Source organism: Python bivittatus, unplaced genomic scaffold (assembly GCF_059951505.1).
Source record: "Python bivittatus isolate LINGU-HERP-01145 unplaced genomic scaffold, Pbiv_v1 ctg000980_np1212, whole genome shotgun sequence".
NCBI classification, from domain to species: domain Eukaryota; kingdom Metazoa; phylum Chordata; class Lepidosauria; order Squamata; family Pythonidae; genus Python; species Python bivittatus.
In genome coordinates this window covers 21660375-21679385 of record NW_028277125.1, presented here as the reverse complement: position 1 = coordinate 21679385, position 19011 = coordinate 21660375, and the positions used below count along the sequence as shown (strand labels likewise).

The following is a 19011-nucleotide window of genomic DNA, read 5'->3' as shown; positions in this document are numbered from 1 at the left end:
TTTTTGGCTTAGCCATAGTGTTAGCCAGCTCTTTGTCTATACAAAACATTGTATTATTCCCTCCTGGTGCTTGCATACCACTAAGAGTTGTTAACAACAACTAAAACCAACAGCGGATAAATAAATAATTAAATAATCCATCCTGCCATCATGCGCATGCACACACACACTCAACATAATAGAAACAGACAGTGGCTTTGTTAGATGCACTTCTAATACTACAGGTAGTCCTCATTTAACATTCACTCGTTCAGCAACCATTCGAAGTTGTGATGGAGCTGAATGAGGGCATTTACGACTGCCCACATAGTTGTGGCTATTGCCGCGTCCCTGTGGTCACATGATCATGATTTGGGTGCTTGGCAACTGGCTTGCGATGATCACGTTGCAGCAACCTTCACTGCCAGCTTCAAACAAGCAAAGTCAATGGGGAAGCTGGCAGGAGGTCACAAATAACAATCACGTGACCACGGGATGCGACCATGCAGGATTCGCCTGACGACGGCAGCTGGGACTGCCAAAACTGCTGTTGTAAGTTGGCATGGTCATGTGACATCGCGCCTTACAACCGCATCACTTATTGATGGAGTTTCCAGTCCTAATTACTGTCAGTAAGTGAGGACTACCTCCTTATGGACTGCAGATGCCAACAACTCCACCTGTCAGTCTCCTCAAATGTCTTCCTTTTAACTGTAGACACTGATTGCATTTATTGCACTGATTTCTGTTGTGGAACTTCTGAACACTTGTGAGTTGTGCTCCTGTTTTCTCCCAGTCTTTTTTGTATTGGATTTCTATTGATCCTTTCTACTTTATTCGCATGGTTCTCCTTTGACTAGCTATTAATCTGATGGAATTATACAGGGTACACAGCTTTCACTTATGCTAAATGAAACAAACTGTAGCTTGAACATAACTTTTTTATAAGGGTGGAATTGCACTAGCTTTATCATTGCTAAACTGGCAAAAGTACGCTGCCATGAATGCTTTAAAAAACTTTAATTCAAACTAAAATTTAATTTTAACAAAAAAGAACATTATTGAGGATCCCTTTTCCTGCCAGGAAGTTACTTTCCATTTTCAAATCACTTTCCAGTTTCCATTTGCAATAATTTCTCCTGCTGTTTCTAAAGTTTGTCATTTTTTCTGAGAATAAGGCAGGTTGGGCTGCTCAGCAATTCAATATAGAAGTGAACAACCTGTGGTCCTGCAGATGTTCATTACTGAAGGCCTAAAAATCCATCTTTTGGCAAAATTGCTGTAGCATATTCTTACTTTGGAATTGGTTCCTAATTCTTTGTATGGCTTTGCTTAAATTTGCACTCAAATCCCATTTAAATTCCTTTGAAAAACTATTCATATTGAGCATGAACTACACTGACTTTAAAAGGACCAAAATGGGATTGATCTAGTCTAGATCTAGCTCTTTCTGAGTGCATTATTTCCTTTTAAGAGCTAATTAATAGGCATTTGGAATTGCCATAGTTCAGCACATGCACTGTTTATAGCACTATTGAGAATATCAGATTTTTAAAAAGTGGAATAAAAGTTTCATTGTTGGTGTCTGCTATTGACTATCTAACCAAAGAGAAAATGTGGATATTTTTAAAGAGCAAATTACTGATCTTTCAACAAGCATCAGTTAGTTGTGATGGGGGTTTTTAATTACTGCAGCGTTTGCTGGGAGACAAACTCTGCCAAGCCCTCTACTTCCAGGAAATTCCTGACCTTTCTCTTGTCTAGGAGACAAGAGGGATTAGCCATTCTTGATTTGATCCTAACCAATAGGGAAGACTTAACAGGGAATTTGAGCAAAAGCGACCATGTAATGCTGAAATTCCATTTAGGATGGGACATTAAGCAGAATGTAATTAAAGGTGCAGATTTTAATATATTCTGATCAGAACAAGGATTAATATGATCGCATGGCAGGAAAAGCAAGAGGAAAAGAAGTCCAAGATGTGTAGGAACAGGAATTGCTAAAAATAACTTAACTAAAAACTCGATTGGGAACAACAAGAAGTGGAAAAAAACCATGTGTTTAGTGAAAATCTAAAAACAAACCCTATGTGTCTCGGTGTGTTTGTGCACATGCTGTATAAAGGAGATGGAAAGAACAGGTCACCAAGGACAAGAATGTGCAAGTAGTCCAGATTTGTAGAGACGGGATCAGGATAACTAAAATTCAGGTATAAGTTTACCTTAGGAAACATGTTAAGAACAACAAAAAGAGCTGCTTCAGATATCTTCCAAATAAAAGAAATATTTATTCCACCAAACAGTTATGAAAACCTGGTTGAAGGAGCAGGATCTCGGCTTGAGCTTGATAGAAAGATAAGCAAGAGTATGTACTGACCTCAAATAAGTCAGTATCTTCCACTCAGAGGTACTACATTCTAGGATACTGAAGTAACTTGATGGTCTGGCCAAAACTATATAAAACTTGGAGAATGGGCATACTTCCAGATAACACAAAACTGGGAAAGACAAAATATTTTCCCTGTCCTGCTAAATGAGAAAAAGAGGGATCCAGGGTCTGGACTATCAGTCAGCCTAATGTTGCTATTTGGGAAGATTCCAGCGTAGATCATAAAAGATTGATCTGTAAGCACCTTGAAAGTTATGCAGATTGTTAAGATTTCAGCATGGATTTCTCAAGAACAAATCTTGCCAGACAAATCTGAATTTCTGATTGGGTAACTTCCTTAGTTCTTTGAAGGAAAGCTGTGGAGATAATACATCTTGACTTAAGCGCAAAGTATCTGACAAAGTCCTCATGACATATGGATTAGCAAGTATGGGGTGGGTGGTGTATTTATTAATTGGATCCATAGCTGACTTGAAAACTGTACTCAAAAAATGGTCATCAGTGGTTCTTTATTCAACTGGCATGCCTTGTTTAGTTCAAGACACAACGTTCTTAAGTGTTTACATTAATAACTTGGATGAAGAGACAATGCTTATCAAAGTTGAGATGACATAAAACTGAATAAGATAACACGTTAGGAGACTAAAACGTTCAGCATAAGGTTAATAAGTTACAGCAGTGTTTCTTAAACTGTTTACTCTCAGGACCCCTTCCCACTTTTAAAAATTATGGAGGACCCCAAAAGAGTGTGTGTTTGTATGGGTTATATTTATTGATATTTACCATATTAAAAACTAAAATTGACACATTTTTGGAATATTTATCAAATCATATAAAAATAACAATATAAAAACCATTAGATATTAACATTTTTCATGAAAAATCCCTATATTTTTTAACAAATAAAAAAATAATGAGAAGAGTGACATTGTTTTACATTTTTGCAAATATCTTCAATATCTGGCAAATAATTTTTATTTCACAGACCCCTGAAAGGGTCTTGGGGGACCCCTGGGGGTCCTGGAAGCACACTTGAAGAAACACTGGGTTAGAGTAATGGACTAAAAATAATAGACTGAAACTGAAAGGTGCAACGTTCTTAAGAGAAAGAAATCAGATGTGCAGGTTTACACTGGGGGTTATTTGACTTACAAATGTCCCATTGATTCCTTTTCTTCCCTTTCTCCCAATTTCTTCTTGCACTAGGACACTTAGTGGCAGCCTGGCAGTGCCAATGACAGAATCCATCCCATCACAGGTTTTATCCCCAAGTGCTGTTACCTCTCCCAGTTTCTACCCAGAAACATGGATTAGCATGGACCCAACTCAGGACTTTATCCAAGTGCCTGTTTCAAAGGAAGACAAAAGCTACAGAACCATCTATAATCTCTTTCATAAAACTGTGCCGGAGACCAAATATAAAATCTTGAAAATATTGCGAGTTCAAAACCAGTTTTTGTGGGAGAAATACAAGAGGTGAGTCAACATCAGATAAATATTCTCCTGTTACTTTGTTGTTTCACTGTTTTGGGTGGGGTGGGGGAAGAATAGTGGCTTCTCTTTGGAAAGCATCTTTTACAGCTAGTGCCTTCAACAAATCTTGCTCCTCAAAATGGGCACATTATATACTATTGGCCTGGAAGTCTGCGGGGAGCTTGTGCTTAGAAAAACAGACAAGAACTGTTGGGAAATATCAGAAGTGGCTTTCCCTGCCGTTGTCATGCACAGATCATTCTGAGGGAGTGCAGCCTAGACAGAAAAAGTGCCCCCTGCTTTGCTCAAAGCCACCCTCTGAACTAAAACCTTCATCTCTTTTTCAATGTATGAAAGAGGCCTTTTGTTGAAGCACCAGCCTTGGTTATGAACAGCTGTTTTGTTTGGCTGGATTGAATTTGAATAGAGCTTCCAGGCTTCTCTAGTTTTGTTAAGTTAGCACCATGTTTTGGCTTCCGACCCAAACTGAGAGGAGCAGAAATCCCAGTGATAGATCCCACAAATAGAGCTACAAAATCAAAGTTTGTTTCCTTGTTTTTTTCTGTAATGTCACCTCCATGTATAGTACTGTTTGCTGATGGAAAAAGTACCATCTGGGAAGGGAGAAAGGTTCCAAGCTAGCATTTTCTCTTAAAAAAAAAAACAAAAAAAACTAGTGTAAAAAAGTATATTATTAATGTTGTGGTATGGCCAAGTATTCTAGCCTCCAACTTTCCCTCTGAAATGATACAGACTAGCAATTTATAGTTGTGTTTTCTAAATCTTAGTCCCATTTGAGTATAAACCAAGTATTCTCAGAGGATTAGTATTCCTCTTAAGAAGAGCAGAGAGGCAATTTGGTAGACTCAGGAGAGGAGTTTTGCAATGCTACTTTTCCTGCACTTTATAGTTAGGACTTATATTGCCAGGACCTTCCCCTAGCTTCACTTAACCATGATACAAACATGGCCTGGCAATGTTTTTCTTTTTGCCGTGTCCCAATGATTGCCTCCATCTCATTCCCAGCCTACAGGTAAGACAGGTTTACACCATCCTTAGCTGTACCAAAGTGAAAGTAGTGTTTTCCCCCTTAAACTGGTAGCATGCACAGAAGTTGCAAGGCATATAAAATCTTATGCTTCATTGCCCATTAAGTGAGCCCAACCCACCCCTCCAACCCAAGGCTGCCTTGTGTGGTGCCATAGCTCCCTAAAGAGTTGTGCCAGGGTCCTATCAGAACTGCCCAGTAGCACCAGACCTCTCAGCCAAATGCAGAGTAAGTGCTGTGGTCCCTCCTGAGGAAGAAATCGTGTTGCTTTGAGATTTAGCTCCCTTAACTTTATTCAGCTCACAGAATGGGGTATAGAAAGAGAAGCCCAGGAAAGAGCTTAGAGATGACAAGTACAATCCAGTCATCATTCTTATTGCAAGGCTGTGATTGGTGGATGATTCCTGCTGGCAGATGTCATGCCATAGAGGGAACTGGAGGAATCAACCAATTTCTTTGATTTTTCACACTCGGTACATGCAAAAATCAGGCTGTGCCATTTGGCAGCGAGTCAGAACAAGCACAAAGGAGGCAGGATAAGCACTGGCAATGGGGACTATTGCTAAGGATAGCTTGTTGTTCAGTCGTTAAGTTGTGTCCAACTCTTCGTGACCCCATGAACCATATCACGCCAGGCCTTCCTGTCCTTCACTGCCTCCCTGAGTTTGCTCAGTTTCATGCTCATTGCTTCAGTGATGCTATCTAACCATCTCATCCTCTGCCGTCCTCTTCTCCTTTTGCCTTCAATCTTTCCCAGCATCAGGGTCTTTTCCAAAGACTCCTCTCTTCGCATTAGGGGTGACCAAAGTATCTGAGCTTGAGCTTCATTATCAGTCCTTCCAATGAGCAATTAAGGTTGATTTCCTTTTTGATTTCCTTTAAGATTGATAGCTAAATAGCACCAATTCAGCAGTGGAGAAAGCAAGCCACCCAATCCTTCAGGTGCTGAATCCAAGGGCAGATCAAAGAGAGGTTGTTTCAGGTAAAGCCATGCCACTCAGGCTCCAGTGTCTGCAAAGTCTCTTGCTCTTTTTAAGTTCCATCAGGCAGACTTAACATTTAGGAATTTGCAGATACACCTATATATGTGTGTCTATTTCATTTCCAGGAAAAAGGAATACATGTCTAAAAAAATGACTGGGCTAGACAAGATAATGAATGAAAGACATTTGTTCCATGGGACCTCCCAGGACGTGGTGGATGGTATCTGCAAGCATAACTTTGACCCTCGAGTATGTGGGAAACACGCCACCATGTTTGGGCAAGGCAGCTACTTTGCTCGGAAAGCCAGCTACTCTCATAATTTCTCCAAGCGGTCACCCAAAGGGATCCACTACATGTTTTTGGCAAAAGTACTGACCGGAAAGTACACAGTTGGGAACCACACCATGAGGAGGCCTCCACCTGTGAACCCTGCCAGCATCACCAGTGATCTGTATGACTCCTGTGTGGACAACTACTTTGAACCACAGATCTTTGTCATTTTTAACGACGACCAGAGCTATCCTTATTTTGTTATCCAGTATGAAGAAGTTAGTAACACTGTCATGATTTGAGAGATACACATTTCCCATTGATAAATTATTGTTGTTAATAAACTTTAATCTGCTGTTTGTAGAATGGACCCCTTTGTTGGGGAGGAGAAATCCAGTCCTGGAAGTTTTAATAAATATATTGAGGAACAGGGAGGGAAAAACAACCTTTTTTAAAAAAAGAAAAGAAAAATAATCCTGAAAAGACCAATTGTGCAAATTGTAAATATTTTCCATTGTTTATAGTTGAGAAGAAAAAAACCTGTGCCTTTTGTTATAAACACTATTTATGTTAGTAAATTTAATGTTTTAAAAACTTACTAATGTGACCCAGTGTTATCTTGAACATTTGTAATTTGTCTGGCTTGAATGCTTGCTGTTCTGAAGTTGTCAGAACTTCTTACCTGTTCTCCCTCTTGGGCTCTTACCAGTACTTGATCCCCTATTGTGAAATGCTTCATCCACTGACTTTCAACTTGGAATTATATCTGGAGGGCAGGTGTGGCCGCGCCACAGCCCTGCACCTGTATAAGTCTCTGCTGGCAATATGCCTAAATGCAACATATTGTCTGCTTCAGTAAAAGGAACAAGGTTGGGGATTCAGTTCCTTCTACAGAAAACATAGTGGTAGCAGGAAGAGAAAACCAACTGGTTCGTATGAAATCATTCTGCCATGCCCAGTCACTTTCTCTCTCAAGCGTTCAACAGTTTGGGGTTTTCATGAATGAGAAGAGATGGCTAAGAGAGAAAGACGACAAAATGACATGCCTGGGGAGATTGTGAGGTTGATTTATACTTAGAAGGGGTTTATTTTCAGCCAATTCATTTATTTCTTCATTTGGAAATGGATGCCCTTGTGCATTTTAAAAATTAAAAAAATACACTTTTTGTTCCCATTTTCCCTTCTTTCCCAATATTTTATCAAGCTACTCTTCCTGTGTATCTACAGTGTTACCTTGCTTTTCACAATGGAAGAAGATAGCCGCATTGTAGCACCAATCCCTCTCCCTTGCCTACTTGGGTAATGCATTTCCTGCTGTGCCCTAAATTATCAGGGTTGCCCTCCCAGCAGTTGTAATGTTTCTTGGATTAATCCCATTTAAAATGGCTGTTGGGGAGTCGTAGCCTAATTACAAAGTGGTGGCTATCACAAAATCCGTCTTTGTCAAATTATTCTACCTATTCACCCCCTGGTGTTTTCTAGCACCCAATTTACCTTTGTTGTCGTTCTGGTAAGGGCCAACTTCAAACAGCATTGGGCTGCAACCTGCAGTTATTTACTACTCAGTGGGCTATTTCTGACTACATACTATTGGATCTAGGTAAGATCCAGAGACATTCTTTAAAAATACAGTTGTTGCCAAATGCTGGCCCTTTGCAGTTCGTGAAGTCACATGGACTTATCAGGAACCTCTCAGAAAGCTCTTGTAGGCTTGTTGACCCCAAGGCTGCCCTGCTGCCTACCATACTCATTAACAGTTGTGACTCTTCTTGAGAAGGCAGAATGACCTTGGCTGGGTTTGTTAGTTTGTAGTGAGAATGACTAGCTTGCTCTCAAAATTCCAAGGTTTGACATATTGTCTTCTAACCTGGCAGCCTTCACTACATCTTGTGAAATTAAATTCCATAGTTAACATTCATTACTCTGGCCATTCCCAACATTTACATTCATTGGATCACACTGGCAGGTCATAGTAGAGCAAGAGGGAAAAAAATCCCCTATATTAAATAGTACCAAACATCACTCTTATTTTATGACACGGCACATACACGCTTTTGTACTGGTTGCTTATTTCTACACACTTCAGCTCTTATACTCATTGTGAGCGTTATGGTATTTGTAGTTGTTAGGGAAACAGTGCATGAATAACACTTTATTTTTTATCCCTTGATAATTCCTTTGTTTTATATAGCTGCTGCAAACCATATCAATATTTTCATTTTCCAAAAGGAAGATAATATATGAGAATGCTTCTAAAATGAAGGGCAAGCCAGCTGCCAGTCATACATCAACGTAGCATAGTCTTCACTTCTGCTCTGCTATAATCACTGGAGCAGAGGAAAATCAAGCTAACATTGGCCAGGTGTTTTCCATTTGTTCAGAAGTGAGAAGTAACGCTTTCCCCACCCAGCTAAGTTTTGGAGTTCACAATATTTACTGGGTCTATGGTCCTACAACATATCTAACCATGGTTTATCATGCTTACAAATAAAGTGATGACTGGGTTTACCCACCATTCTAAGTCACAAGCAAACTATGAGAATTCATCTTGATTATCAAGAGGCTATGGTTGCCTTGCCTGCTTTACATTTACATTATTCAAATGCTTATTTGTTATTTATTTGAATACTATAGCCCTACCCCCACCTATCTGAAGATATCTGGGTAGGCTACATAAAATATACATTATACTACCATCCCTGATACAAACTTACATTTCAACCTGCATTCTTAATGAAGACATGAAGAAACTGAGGGGGAAAGAAATTGTTCTATTTCAGCTGTCCCACTGGGTGCCTTCCAACTGCCTACGTACTTTTCACTGAAAAACTAAGCTATTTCAAGAGTTCAGGGCGTAATAACAAAAGGAGAATGGGGGCCCTAATTTAAACTAATTAATTAATTCCCATTCATTGAACTGGGATTAGCAGGGATCAGAAGAGTCTTTTCAGTGGCATATAGAGATCTGGTAGAAGATTCATTCCACCTAGACTGCCCTCCCAGTGATGGTAGCACCCAGGTTGGCATTGGGACATAGAGCAAATGGATCCTTCCATCCTTAGGCACCTTATATTATTCTCTAGCTTAGCTTCTCAGAGCCAAGCAGCTTACAGTAGTACCACTCTTGTTGGATTCTGGTCACTTCAGGCTGCTGCTGAAGGATCACATGCTTCAACATTTTCCTGTACAAATTGCTCCCTGGAGGTAATTTTTAAAAAGGAAGTATCTCAGGGAAGAAAACATAGTTTGTGCAATAGATCTTTTATATTGGGGAGCATGCGGAACTGAATGCTAGCAGGGGTTGGTCCATGTTACGCTTTCTGCTAATCATGCAGATAAATTCTTAGGGCAGTCAACTGAAATGTATACACCACAGCCTATAATCAAGGCCTCAATTATCTCTCTGGTCTGAACAAGAAAGTTACAGGGGTCTAATCAAACAGTAACTGTTGAGCATATTTATTACACACACACACACACACGACAGCAGTAAAAATTCAAAAGGATGGATTCATGGGCATCCAAGCTGGCCAATGTTGAAATGTATGAAATCTGTGACCATGTCCTCATGCAAGTGTCGTGACTCATGTATCTGCATCATATGTCGGGATGTGAGTACATAATGTGAGTACATAATGGCAGCATTGGTGCAAGATGTCATCATACAGATATTGTCTTTTTGGTGTCATCACAGTTTGCTGGCCTGCTGGATTTGGAATGCAATATCCATGTGATATACAAATATGTCTGGAATGGGAATACATAATGGCAGCAGGGGACTGCCCAGAATGCAGCAATGCAATTACAGATGCACCCTGGTGTGCTTATGTAGCACCACTTTTGTGAGCTGCCTGGCTCTAAATAGGTTTCTGGGTGCAATTCAAGGGGCTGGTTATCACCTATAGAACCCCACATGGCACAGGACTGGGTTATCTGCAGGAGTACTTTCATTGTATTCCAGATGCACGAATAGGATAGGTGTGCTTCAGGTGACTTTCTTGAAGCAATGTCATCCGATGGGACCCAGGAGGTGTGCCTCTTCCCTTGCATCACCTGCCCTTTAGAATGATCTCCCTCCTGACGTACTGTTGCCCCGACCCTGATGATTTCTAGAAAGGCATTAAAAACTTGGTTCTTTCCTCCGCTGTTGGGCCAGGATAATAGGAGGTCCTGCTTTGTGAGATACTATTTATGTATGTATTCAATTTATATTTATAAATTATATAGTTATAACACATATCTAGGGCTCCCAATGATCTATTAACGACCGCTGTTCTAATTTAATTGTACTTAAATTTTTGTTTTATAATGATGTATGCCACCCAGAGTTGATCTGTGTGAATTGGGCAGCAATGTAAATTTCTAAAAATAAAATAAAGTAACGTAACGTAACGTAACGTAACAACATGACCTCCTTTCCCACGTGCCAGAGATAAGCAATGTAAGAGTACCTTCACTTGTTTTGCATTTCAACATCCACCTAACGCAACGAACATGGCCAATGGCAAGGCATTGTGGCAGCTGTCATCTGAACATCTGGAAGGCTTCAAGTGACTCACCTTGCCAAAAGCAATCCCCATTTAGAATTATTGCCACTTTTGTTGCTGTTAATGGGCTTTTTATCTAATGATGGTATTTGTTCCTGAGTATGGGGGACATTGGTTTGCAATGATTTTTCTGAGAACAGCATCAAGCACGTGCATGTGTGTGTGTGTGTATGTGTGCAGCACTTATCACAGAACACCTGGCTGATATTTTATTGCTTTTCTTTTCAGCTCACTACACCGTTCTTTGCTTTGCCATAGTGATAGGCCTCCATTTCCTTTGTACAGAAAACAGATTGTGTGATAGATGGGTGAACCACCATCTGCAATGATTCTTATCTTCATTTCCCCACACAAAAAAGGCACACTCTACATATACCTAGGAAAGGAAACACTTAACTTTCATTGCTATTTCTCAATGTTCATAGGACGTGATTTCTGCAGTTAGAGATAAAGGGTGGGATCTGTTTCTTGGTATGGAAAACATTTCTTGTAGCTAAGGTTGTTAAAGGTTGAAGGTAAATTTTAACCAGGTGGACTGTTAAAAACACACACACACATGCCCTTTTTATTGAATAAGCAATTTGTGGAATCTGTTCGTGCAATAAAGTAACCTGCTAGAACAAAGTACAGAAAATCTAGGAATGCTTCAGGGATAGAGCTTGTTCACAATGCCAAGCTTTAAAAAAAAAAAAAAAATCAGTGGGGCACAGCAATTAAGGGAAAATGTAGGATTTGATTGGGATCAAATAGCGGCTTAGCCATGAAGCTCCATGGGTTATATACTTCACCAAGACACTCATTCTGATCCTGATCACAGAACGGTTGAGAGTATAAAATGGAGGAAAAAATGTGTAAACCTTCTGAGCTTGAAAAGCAAAAAATACAGCTTCTCAGCTGAAACAGTTACTCCAAGTTTGCAGAAGAACTGAGTTTCTCACCATATGCCAGGGCTACACACTAAGGCCACTGCTCAGAGAGCATGAAAACATTGGATGTATCCCCTGAATCCAACCAAACTGATTTTGAATGTGACAGAAGAAGGAAATAATGAAGTATGCAAGGGGTGTGTTCATGTAAGACTTTTAACCAAGTCATATAACAGTAGAATGAACACAGTGTCTAATCTTGGTTAAGAATAATCTTGGTTAATATTTTGGGGGTTAATATGTTGGGAAAACCCAGCCTACTGGGTTAGTTTCAGTTTCAGTTTATGATTATTGGTTAGCCATTAGGCCATATCAGAATACAGAATATAAAACGTTAAGTCATTATTAAGACCATATATTAAACATTGGATAAGAGAAACAAATTGAAATTGAAATTGAAAAAGAAAGAAAAAAGATGCAAATCATATTTCTGTATCACCCCTACAATTTACTCCGATCAGATCCACATATGCAGATCTCACCTGTACTGTTTTGTTCAAATGAAGGGCCGTATTATATGTAATTTTTGAATTCTGACCACACTTTAATATGTTGTTTTAATATAAGGATCCCAACAGGTCATTTGTCTAATGTCGGTCCAAGATACTGATCCCTCTCTTTTTTATACAGTTGACATTCACATAGTATATGTGTTATGTCTTCTATCTCTTGTTCAGTCGTTAAGTCGTGTCCGACTCTTCGTGACCCCATGAACCATATCGCGCCAGGCCTTCCTGTCCTTCACTGCCTCCCTGAGTTTGCTCAGTTTCATGCTCATTGCTTCAGTGATGCTATCTAACCATCTCATCCTCTGCTGTCCCCTTCTCCTTTTGCCCTCAATCTTTCCCAGCATCAGGGTCTTTTCCAAAGACTCCTCTCTTCGCATTAGGTGACCAAAGTATGTGAGCTTGAGCTTCATTATCGATCCTTCCAATGAGCAATCAGGGTTGATTTCCTTTAAGATTGACTGGTTTGACCTCCTAGCAGTCTAGGGGACTCTTAAGAGTCTTCTCCAGCACCACAGTTCAAAGGCATCAATTCTTCAGCGATCAGCCTTCATGTATCACTGCCTTGTCGTGGCAAAGGGGCTTGCGTAACTCAGCGAAGCCATGAGCTATACCATGCAGGGCCACCCAAGACGGACAGGTCATGACAGAGAGTTCTGACAAAATGTGGTCCACTGGAGAAGGAAATGGCAACCCACTCCAGTATCCTTGCCAAGAAAACCCCATGGACAATGTCAAAAGGTCTTCTATCTCTGGAGCTCCACAAATACAAGTGCATTCATTAGAAGGGACTTGGTTAAATCTTCCATATTTAACCATTGCGTCCAACTGCTCAAATCTTGCTCAAGTAAATACCACTTTAAGATATTTGGGCATTTCTGTGTTTAAATACTTGGCAATTTGGAAAGTACGCTTGTAATGGCTCATGCATTTCGGTGAGCCAACCTTACTAAGGGTGGCTATATCTTTCTGTGCTTCTTTATCCAAGATTCTTTGTGTGGCAATCTTTTTAGCCTGTTCTCCAGAAACAATTGGACATGAGACAGGGAGACTATTGGATTAGTTAATAGTGTAACGTATTGTGCAAACCCAGAAAATAGGTTTAATTCACTATTAAGGTCAATTCCCCATTAGAGACTTGCAGTGTTGAAATGACACAAAGACAATCTTCATTACTTTTATTTTGGCACAAAAGAGGTTGGATCGCTTAGAAGACTGTATAAGTCACCAGTGGGGAAATGACTCAAGCATTGTGAGAACATAGCCAGATAACAATCATATTGGCAATATTTAATTAAACTGAAATTGCATCAACATTTCATTTTTATCCTAGCCCTGCCCATTTCTTTATCTTTCTCCCACATTTTTAGAGATCTTCAACACACCTCTCAAAGACAATGGGAAGCCCTTAGCCTAAAAAAGATGATCAATTCTTGCAATGTGTACTCAGGACTGACCTTCCTTCCTTCCTTCCTTCCTTCCTTCCTTCCTTCCTTCCTTCCTTCCTTCCTTCCTTCCATCCATCCATCCATCCATCCATCCATCCATAGAAGTTCTTCTTCCTTGTAAGGACTACCTCATAACTGCCAGCCAGGGAGGGTTCCATTCAAAGTGGAACCTTCCCAGCCAGTATATTTTATGTTTCTGATCCATTTTAGACTTTGATCATGGGGATTTCTTTCTTATTTAAAGAAGAACAAATGTATGCTCTTTTCAGCAGTCTGGAAAAACCTCATAGGAAGCAAGCTAATGTGTGACACTTGCAAACATCTTGAGCTTTCAAGTGCCAAGGATCAAAGGTCCCCATTATGGCCTAAAGATGCACAATGCAGTCACATTGCCAAATCTAAAAAAGAAAGCTCTCCTGGATTAAATCAAAACCTAGCTATTCCAATGTTCTGCCCCATACTGATCAACCCAAGGCCTAAGAAACTCACAACAGAACATAAATACAATAACATTTTCTTAGTACTGAGAGGCAGTTCTGGGTGGTAGGTAACCTAGCCACCAAGACGGGCAGCATAGATATCCCATATGAATAAATGGGTCTCAGTTTGATCAGGGCCTGGGGAATTCCATGCTGGCTATCTTGAGTTCAACAATGATAGAAAGAAGGATATAAACAAGCTACATTAATAACAGCTTATTTTTAAAGTTTAATCTATGTAAACCACCTGCACAAGCACCATAAGTTAAACCCTCATGGATCTTCATGAATGGTGATGCTAGTGTATACGATCCTGCTGACTATACAGTTTCAAATCCTCAGCATAGATCTCTCTAGTTGTGGTGCACTTTAATTCCTATCCTGGTTGAAAAGACTGAAAGGGAAGTTGTCCTAACTTATGATAAGGCCTCCACTGATATGCCTAATAAGATCCAGGACTGCACAATAAGAATGTGGAGTCTGCTGCAGCTGGATTATCTTGCAAGCATAAGAATTATCTGATATATAAACATCCTGTTGATGGTTGCTGAAATGGACAGAGGTACAAAGCCACAATAGAAAACAGAAATCTGCGGAAATATAACATCCCCTCTCACTGACTCAAAGGGTCATATCACATCCTATTAATATGCACACCATAATCATTAGGCAATGATTGATCAAGACAATTTCTGGAAAGCCTATTAGCCTTCCTTTGCAGAGAAAAAATGCAGTCTTCTCCCAATCATTTCTTACATCTATCTGAAAGTCCATCTTAGCCCAATTCAATCAGCATAGCCTTTCAAACCAAAGATGACAGTAGGTGCCAATGTCCATTTTGAGGTGTTTAGTTGATAAGAAGTTTTGTAATTTCTCCTGGAAGTAAGCATGCAATTATTTGTATCAGAAGGAAACATAAAAGCATTTGTAATATGTTGAAATCATCTGATTAAATAAATAGTTCTGGTATTACAACTATTCCTTCAATTCTCATTTTAACTCCTACCCATTACCCACCAGTTTCTGAGCAGCATGATTATTTGGCTGGTATAGCAATACTGGGTTTAGGAATGCTGTAAAACTGTTCTTCCATTCTAGTTCCTTCACGTGGCCCATAAGGAAGGACCTCCTGGGCAGGGGCATGCATATTAGGACATATTGTGCAAAGCTCTGAGCAAATTCTCTCTCTGCAGGTGCTAAACTTCCAGCTGGGTGCTAAGGTTAAATCTACCTTCCTTTCCTACTTCCTCCTCTCATCTTTGGCCAATCTGTACAGTAGAAATTTCTCTAGAGCAAGCTCAAATTTTCTCCAGAGTAGGTCTTGGTGGGGAGAAAATTCTCCAAATAGTCAACTCCATAAATATTTTTATTTGAGCCTCTGTAGCTGATTTTCCTTCTTTTTTTTCTGATGACAAAGCCTGAGTCTGTTCTTATGAGAGCTGGAATATCTAACAAGTTAACAAAGCTGTATCTTTGTGATTTCTCATTACAGCACTGGTGCAATTTACTAATTTCTTCCAAAATTATGAATTAAGAAGCCCTTTTTTAGCAGCCTGGCCTAGGATCTGTAATTTTCATATTCTAGCTGTAATATTGACACTGAAGCCAGTGCTGAAATAAATTATGTGCTTTGAGTTCTAGAACGCACCCCCCCCAAAGTTAATTGACAGGCAAATCTAATTGTTGAGTTGGAACGCTCCAACGTTGCAGTGTTCCCACATTGCCAGAAGGCTGACATTTCTCCCACCTTCTCTTTTTGCATTCCATTTTGATCATAATGGAAGGCAATATGTTTACATCACCTCCTAATATGCTGGTCAGCTATGAGGGGACAGGAAGAATGCAAAGAGCTGGGATTTCTGAAGAGCCATTCATCCTGTCCTCTGCCACATTCTTTTAAGCCTTCCTGATATTAGAGGCTCAGCTTGCAGGAATGAGTACAGGGAGGAGGAATCTGATGTTGGTTTCTCCCTCTGAAATTGGAATCCAATCGCTATCTTTGGAAGGGAAAACCAAACAATTCTATAGCCATAAGACAAGCAGCAGAAGACAATATTTAGTCCCTGAGGCATCAAAAAAAGGTGATTGATTTAGGATTACATAATAAAGAAGGTATAAGAAAGCTGAAGGAGACACCAAACCTTTTCCCATTTGCACCCAATCATATCTCAAACACCCCTGCAATTTCTTTTTTCTCCCATGTCCTCATTAGGTTGTCTTCAACCCATCCCCAACCCATACCTGGGGAGTATTATCATTCTGAAAGGATCCAGTATTAAAACAATGTTTTCCCCCTTTATCCTAACACAGGTTTTTTCATGGATACAATCTGGCCTCCCTTGCTGACCACTCTGTCAGTGGCACCATCAGGTGACCTCCAGAAGTCAGATCAGTCTAGCATTCATTGGCCATCTTGGGAACACTCCTCCCCTCCAATCCCTGGGGAATAATTTTAGGAGGCATTTTGACTTTAGGTAGCAGTTCTCCCCTGTTAGTCCCTGAGCCAATCTGCAGCTCAAAAATCTAAATCAGACCCAAGAGTAGCTGACAAATTGGGGGTGGGGGCTTTGAGGTAGAGGAGTCAGAGAAATTCAGGAAACACCTCTCCCCAACTTTTGAATGAAAGCACTAAAGTGTGTTTAAAAATAAGCTAAGCTAATAGATGGCAGATGTTGATTGGGTGGGGTGGGGGGTTGGGACTGGACTGCAAAGTAAATTGGTGAATTGGAAGGGAATTCTCTCACTGCACTAAGCAACTACCCCCTTCCTATCAGCTGTTATACAGCTTTTATACCTGGGTTCAGCCTTCTTTTAAAAGCAGCCTAAACACAAGTTTAGTGCTCTTCCACAAAAGCACTAAAGGAAGGCAGGACCGGGAGGTTGTCTGAAGAAATTCAGAATGGGGCAGCCTCCACCATCCCATGGCTAGAGGGAAGGCTTAATGAAGCAGCAAAGACTCTTCTGCTTTACAGGAGAGCCTCTGCCATCTGTGCATCAGCGACAACCTAACTGCCTGACCTGAGGATTGTAGAACTTCCCAGAAAAGAAGGAGAGCCGCCATCACACCACTTTGGATCAGCTATCTCAGTATAGTACTTTGAGAGTTGGCTAACTCCATGGGTCTAGCCATCTGTGAAAACCATACTGTTATCCCAGAGTGCTGTGATTAGCGCATCATTTCCTATGGAGTACCGATGCTCAGAAAAGGGAACAGCAGCCAAATCAGTGGATTTAACCAGTGGCTTTGCTTAACATGCCCTGTACACCAAGTCATAACAGAAGCTTTAAAGCCAGAACAGGGATTGGCAGAGGGATAGCAAATTTTTATGCCAGCGTAGTTTTCTAATGATGTGAGGATGGGTGGGGAGCACTTTAACTTAGCCTAACAACCAAAGCATGTGCTGAGTGCCTTGCTTTTCCTTAGGAATCTACAAGAATGAGAAATGTTGGTGGGGTGGAGTAGGAACCTAAGAGTTTAGCAGTTAGTGGGCTTGATGAATTCCTAATGCTTTTTTTTTTTTGTCCGACTAAATCTATAGAAGGCTGAAAGCATATGGTTGATTTCTTACCTTATTCTAATGTTCAGCTAATTTGCATTTCTCACTAAACTCTTCTGGGATTTATCTATTTTTTAAAATTCTTTTTTTATTTAAAGCAACAGGAAAATATACAGTAAAGTACTACAAAATAGTGACAGTATTTGTGTGGTTTCCATACCAACGACTCTGGAATGTACATAGCATCCTGCAAACTGTTATCAAATCAGCAATTCTATATCATATGGCAACCAAGTTCTAGTCCTGCATTCAAACAGAGATAAATGTGCCTCGTGCTTGGTGGGGTGAACTGGGACTTGCCCAGTGGCAGCAATAAATCATTGGTGTTTGTAACCAGTATGATTTCCTTGGAAAAGCTAGCATCGGAAAATATTTGCATACTCCAAACTGTTAGGTGTGTCTGTCTTCTCAAGAATTCACACATGGATCCTGTATGATGAAGGCAGATCTTCTGATTGCTAACCAACAGTTACTAACACTGGTTTCATACATTATTTAATGCAGTGTTTCTCAATCTTGGCAACTTTAAGATCCATGGACTTCAACTCCCAGGATTCCCCAGCCAGCCAAGGTTAAGAAACACTACTCTAATGCAAACATCATCAACCGTTTGGGCCCAGTGACTACATCTGACATTTTGAGAGGATCATATGGCTGCCGTGGCTGGAGGTGACAAGGCAGCTTCCCCATTCACAAGATGACTACCACAGTGACTCTGGACAGTCACACCAGTTTAAAAAGACACTAAAAGACACACTGGTGAAAAATTGGTTACTATCATCCCCCAGCTTAACTTTGTCTTTTTTCTGGGGAAGTGGAAACATTTGAAGCAAGACAATGAGGCACAGCTCCTTATTTCCTAAGAATGTCTAAAGAGCCCAGGGCATTCTTAAAAATAAAAATTATTCTGGGAATCAGTAGTTCGTTAGGTAATATGCCAGCTTGCTATTCATTTTTTAAACACTACATTTAAATTTAAAAGTAGACCAGGACAGGGGACTGGTAGTCATCAATGGGAAATGTTCATGAATATGCTGGCATTCATGGAGAAGACCTCAGGCATAATGCACTCAAAGTCCAGGATTTCTATATAAAGAATAAATAGTGCCTATTGCTATAACATGCACAGATCATGTGCATCACTGAGCTATACCATTCTCAGCCTGCAAAGGTACCAGAAACCCTATCTACTTTTCCTGGCTATCAAGGTGATCAAACTGAATTGGCCAGTGGAGAGCAGACCAGTTTTTCACTGGTAACGCAATAGGATATCATATTTATAGCAAAGCACCAGAAAGAAAGAGAAATGTAGGTGCTTCCCCCCTCCCTCCCACTGACCCTGCAGATCTTCCAGAAACTTCACTTGTTTTTCTTCATCAGCCAATTAGATCAGCCTCACCAGGCA

At 40.3% G+C, this 19011-nt stretch overlaps 1 protein-coding gene and 1 long non-coding RNA gene across 2 annotated transcripts in view; one reads left to right on the top strand and one right to left on the bottom strand.

The window, feature by feature from the left end:
* Positions 1–10504, top strand: part of TIPARP (TCDD inducible poly(ADP-ribose) polymerase) — a 36293-nt gene extending 25789 nt beyond the window's left edge. Inside the window, exons 5-6 of the mRNA XM_007426299.4 lie at positions 3575–3844; positions 5998–10504. Of these exons, the coding sequence (XP_007426361.1) occupies positions 3575–3844; positions 5998–6445 (718 nt within the window). The 3' untranslated portion in view covers positions 6446–10504. The remainder of the gene's footprint in view (positions 1–3574; positions 3845–5997) is intronic.
* Positions 1–19011, bottom strand: part of LOC112540427 (uncharacterized) — a 137575-nt gene that overhangs the window by 17855 nt on the left and 100709 nt on the right. The window lies entirely within an intron of this gene.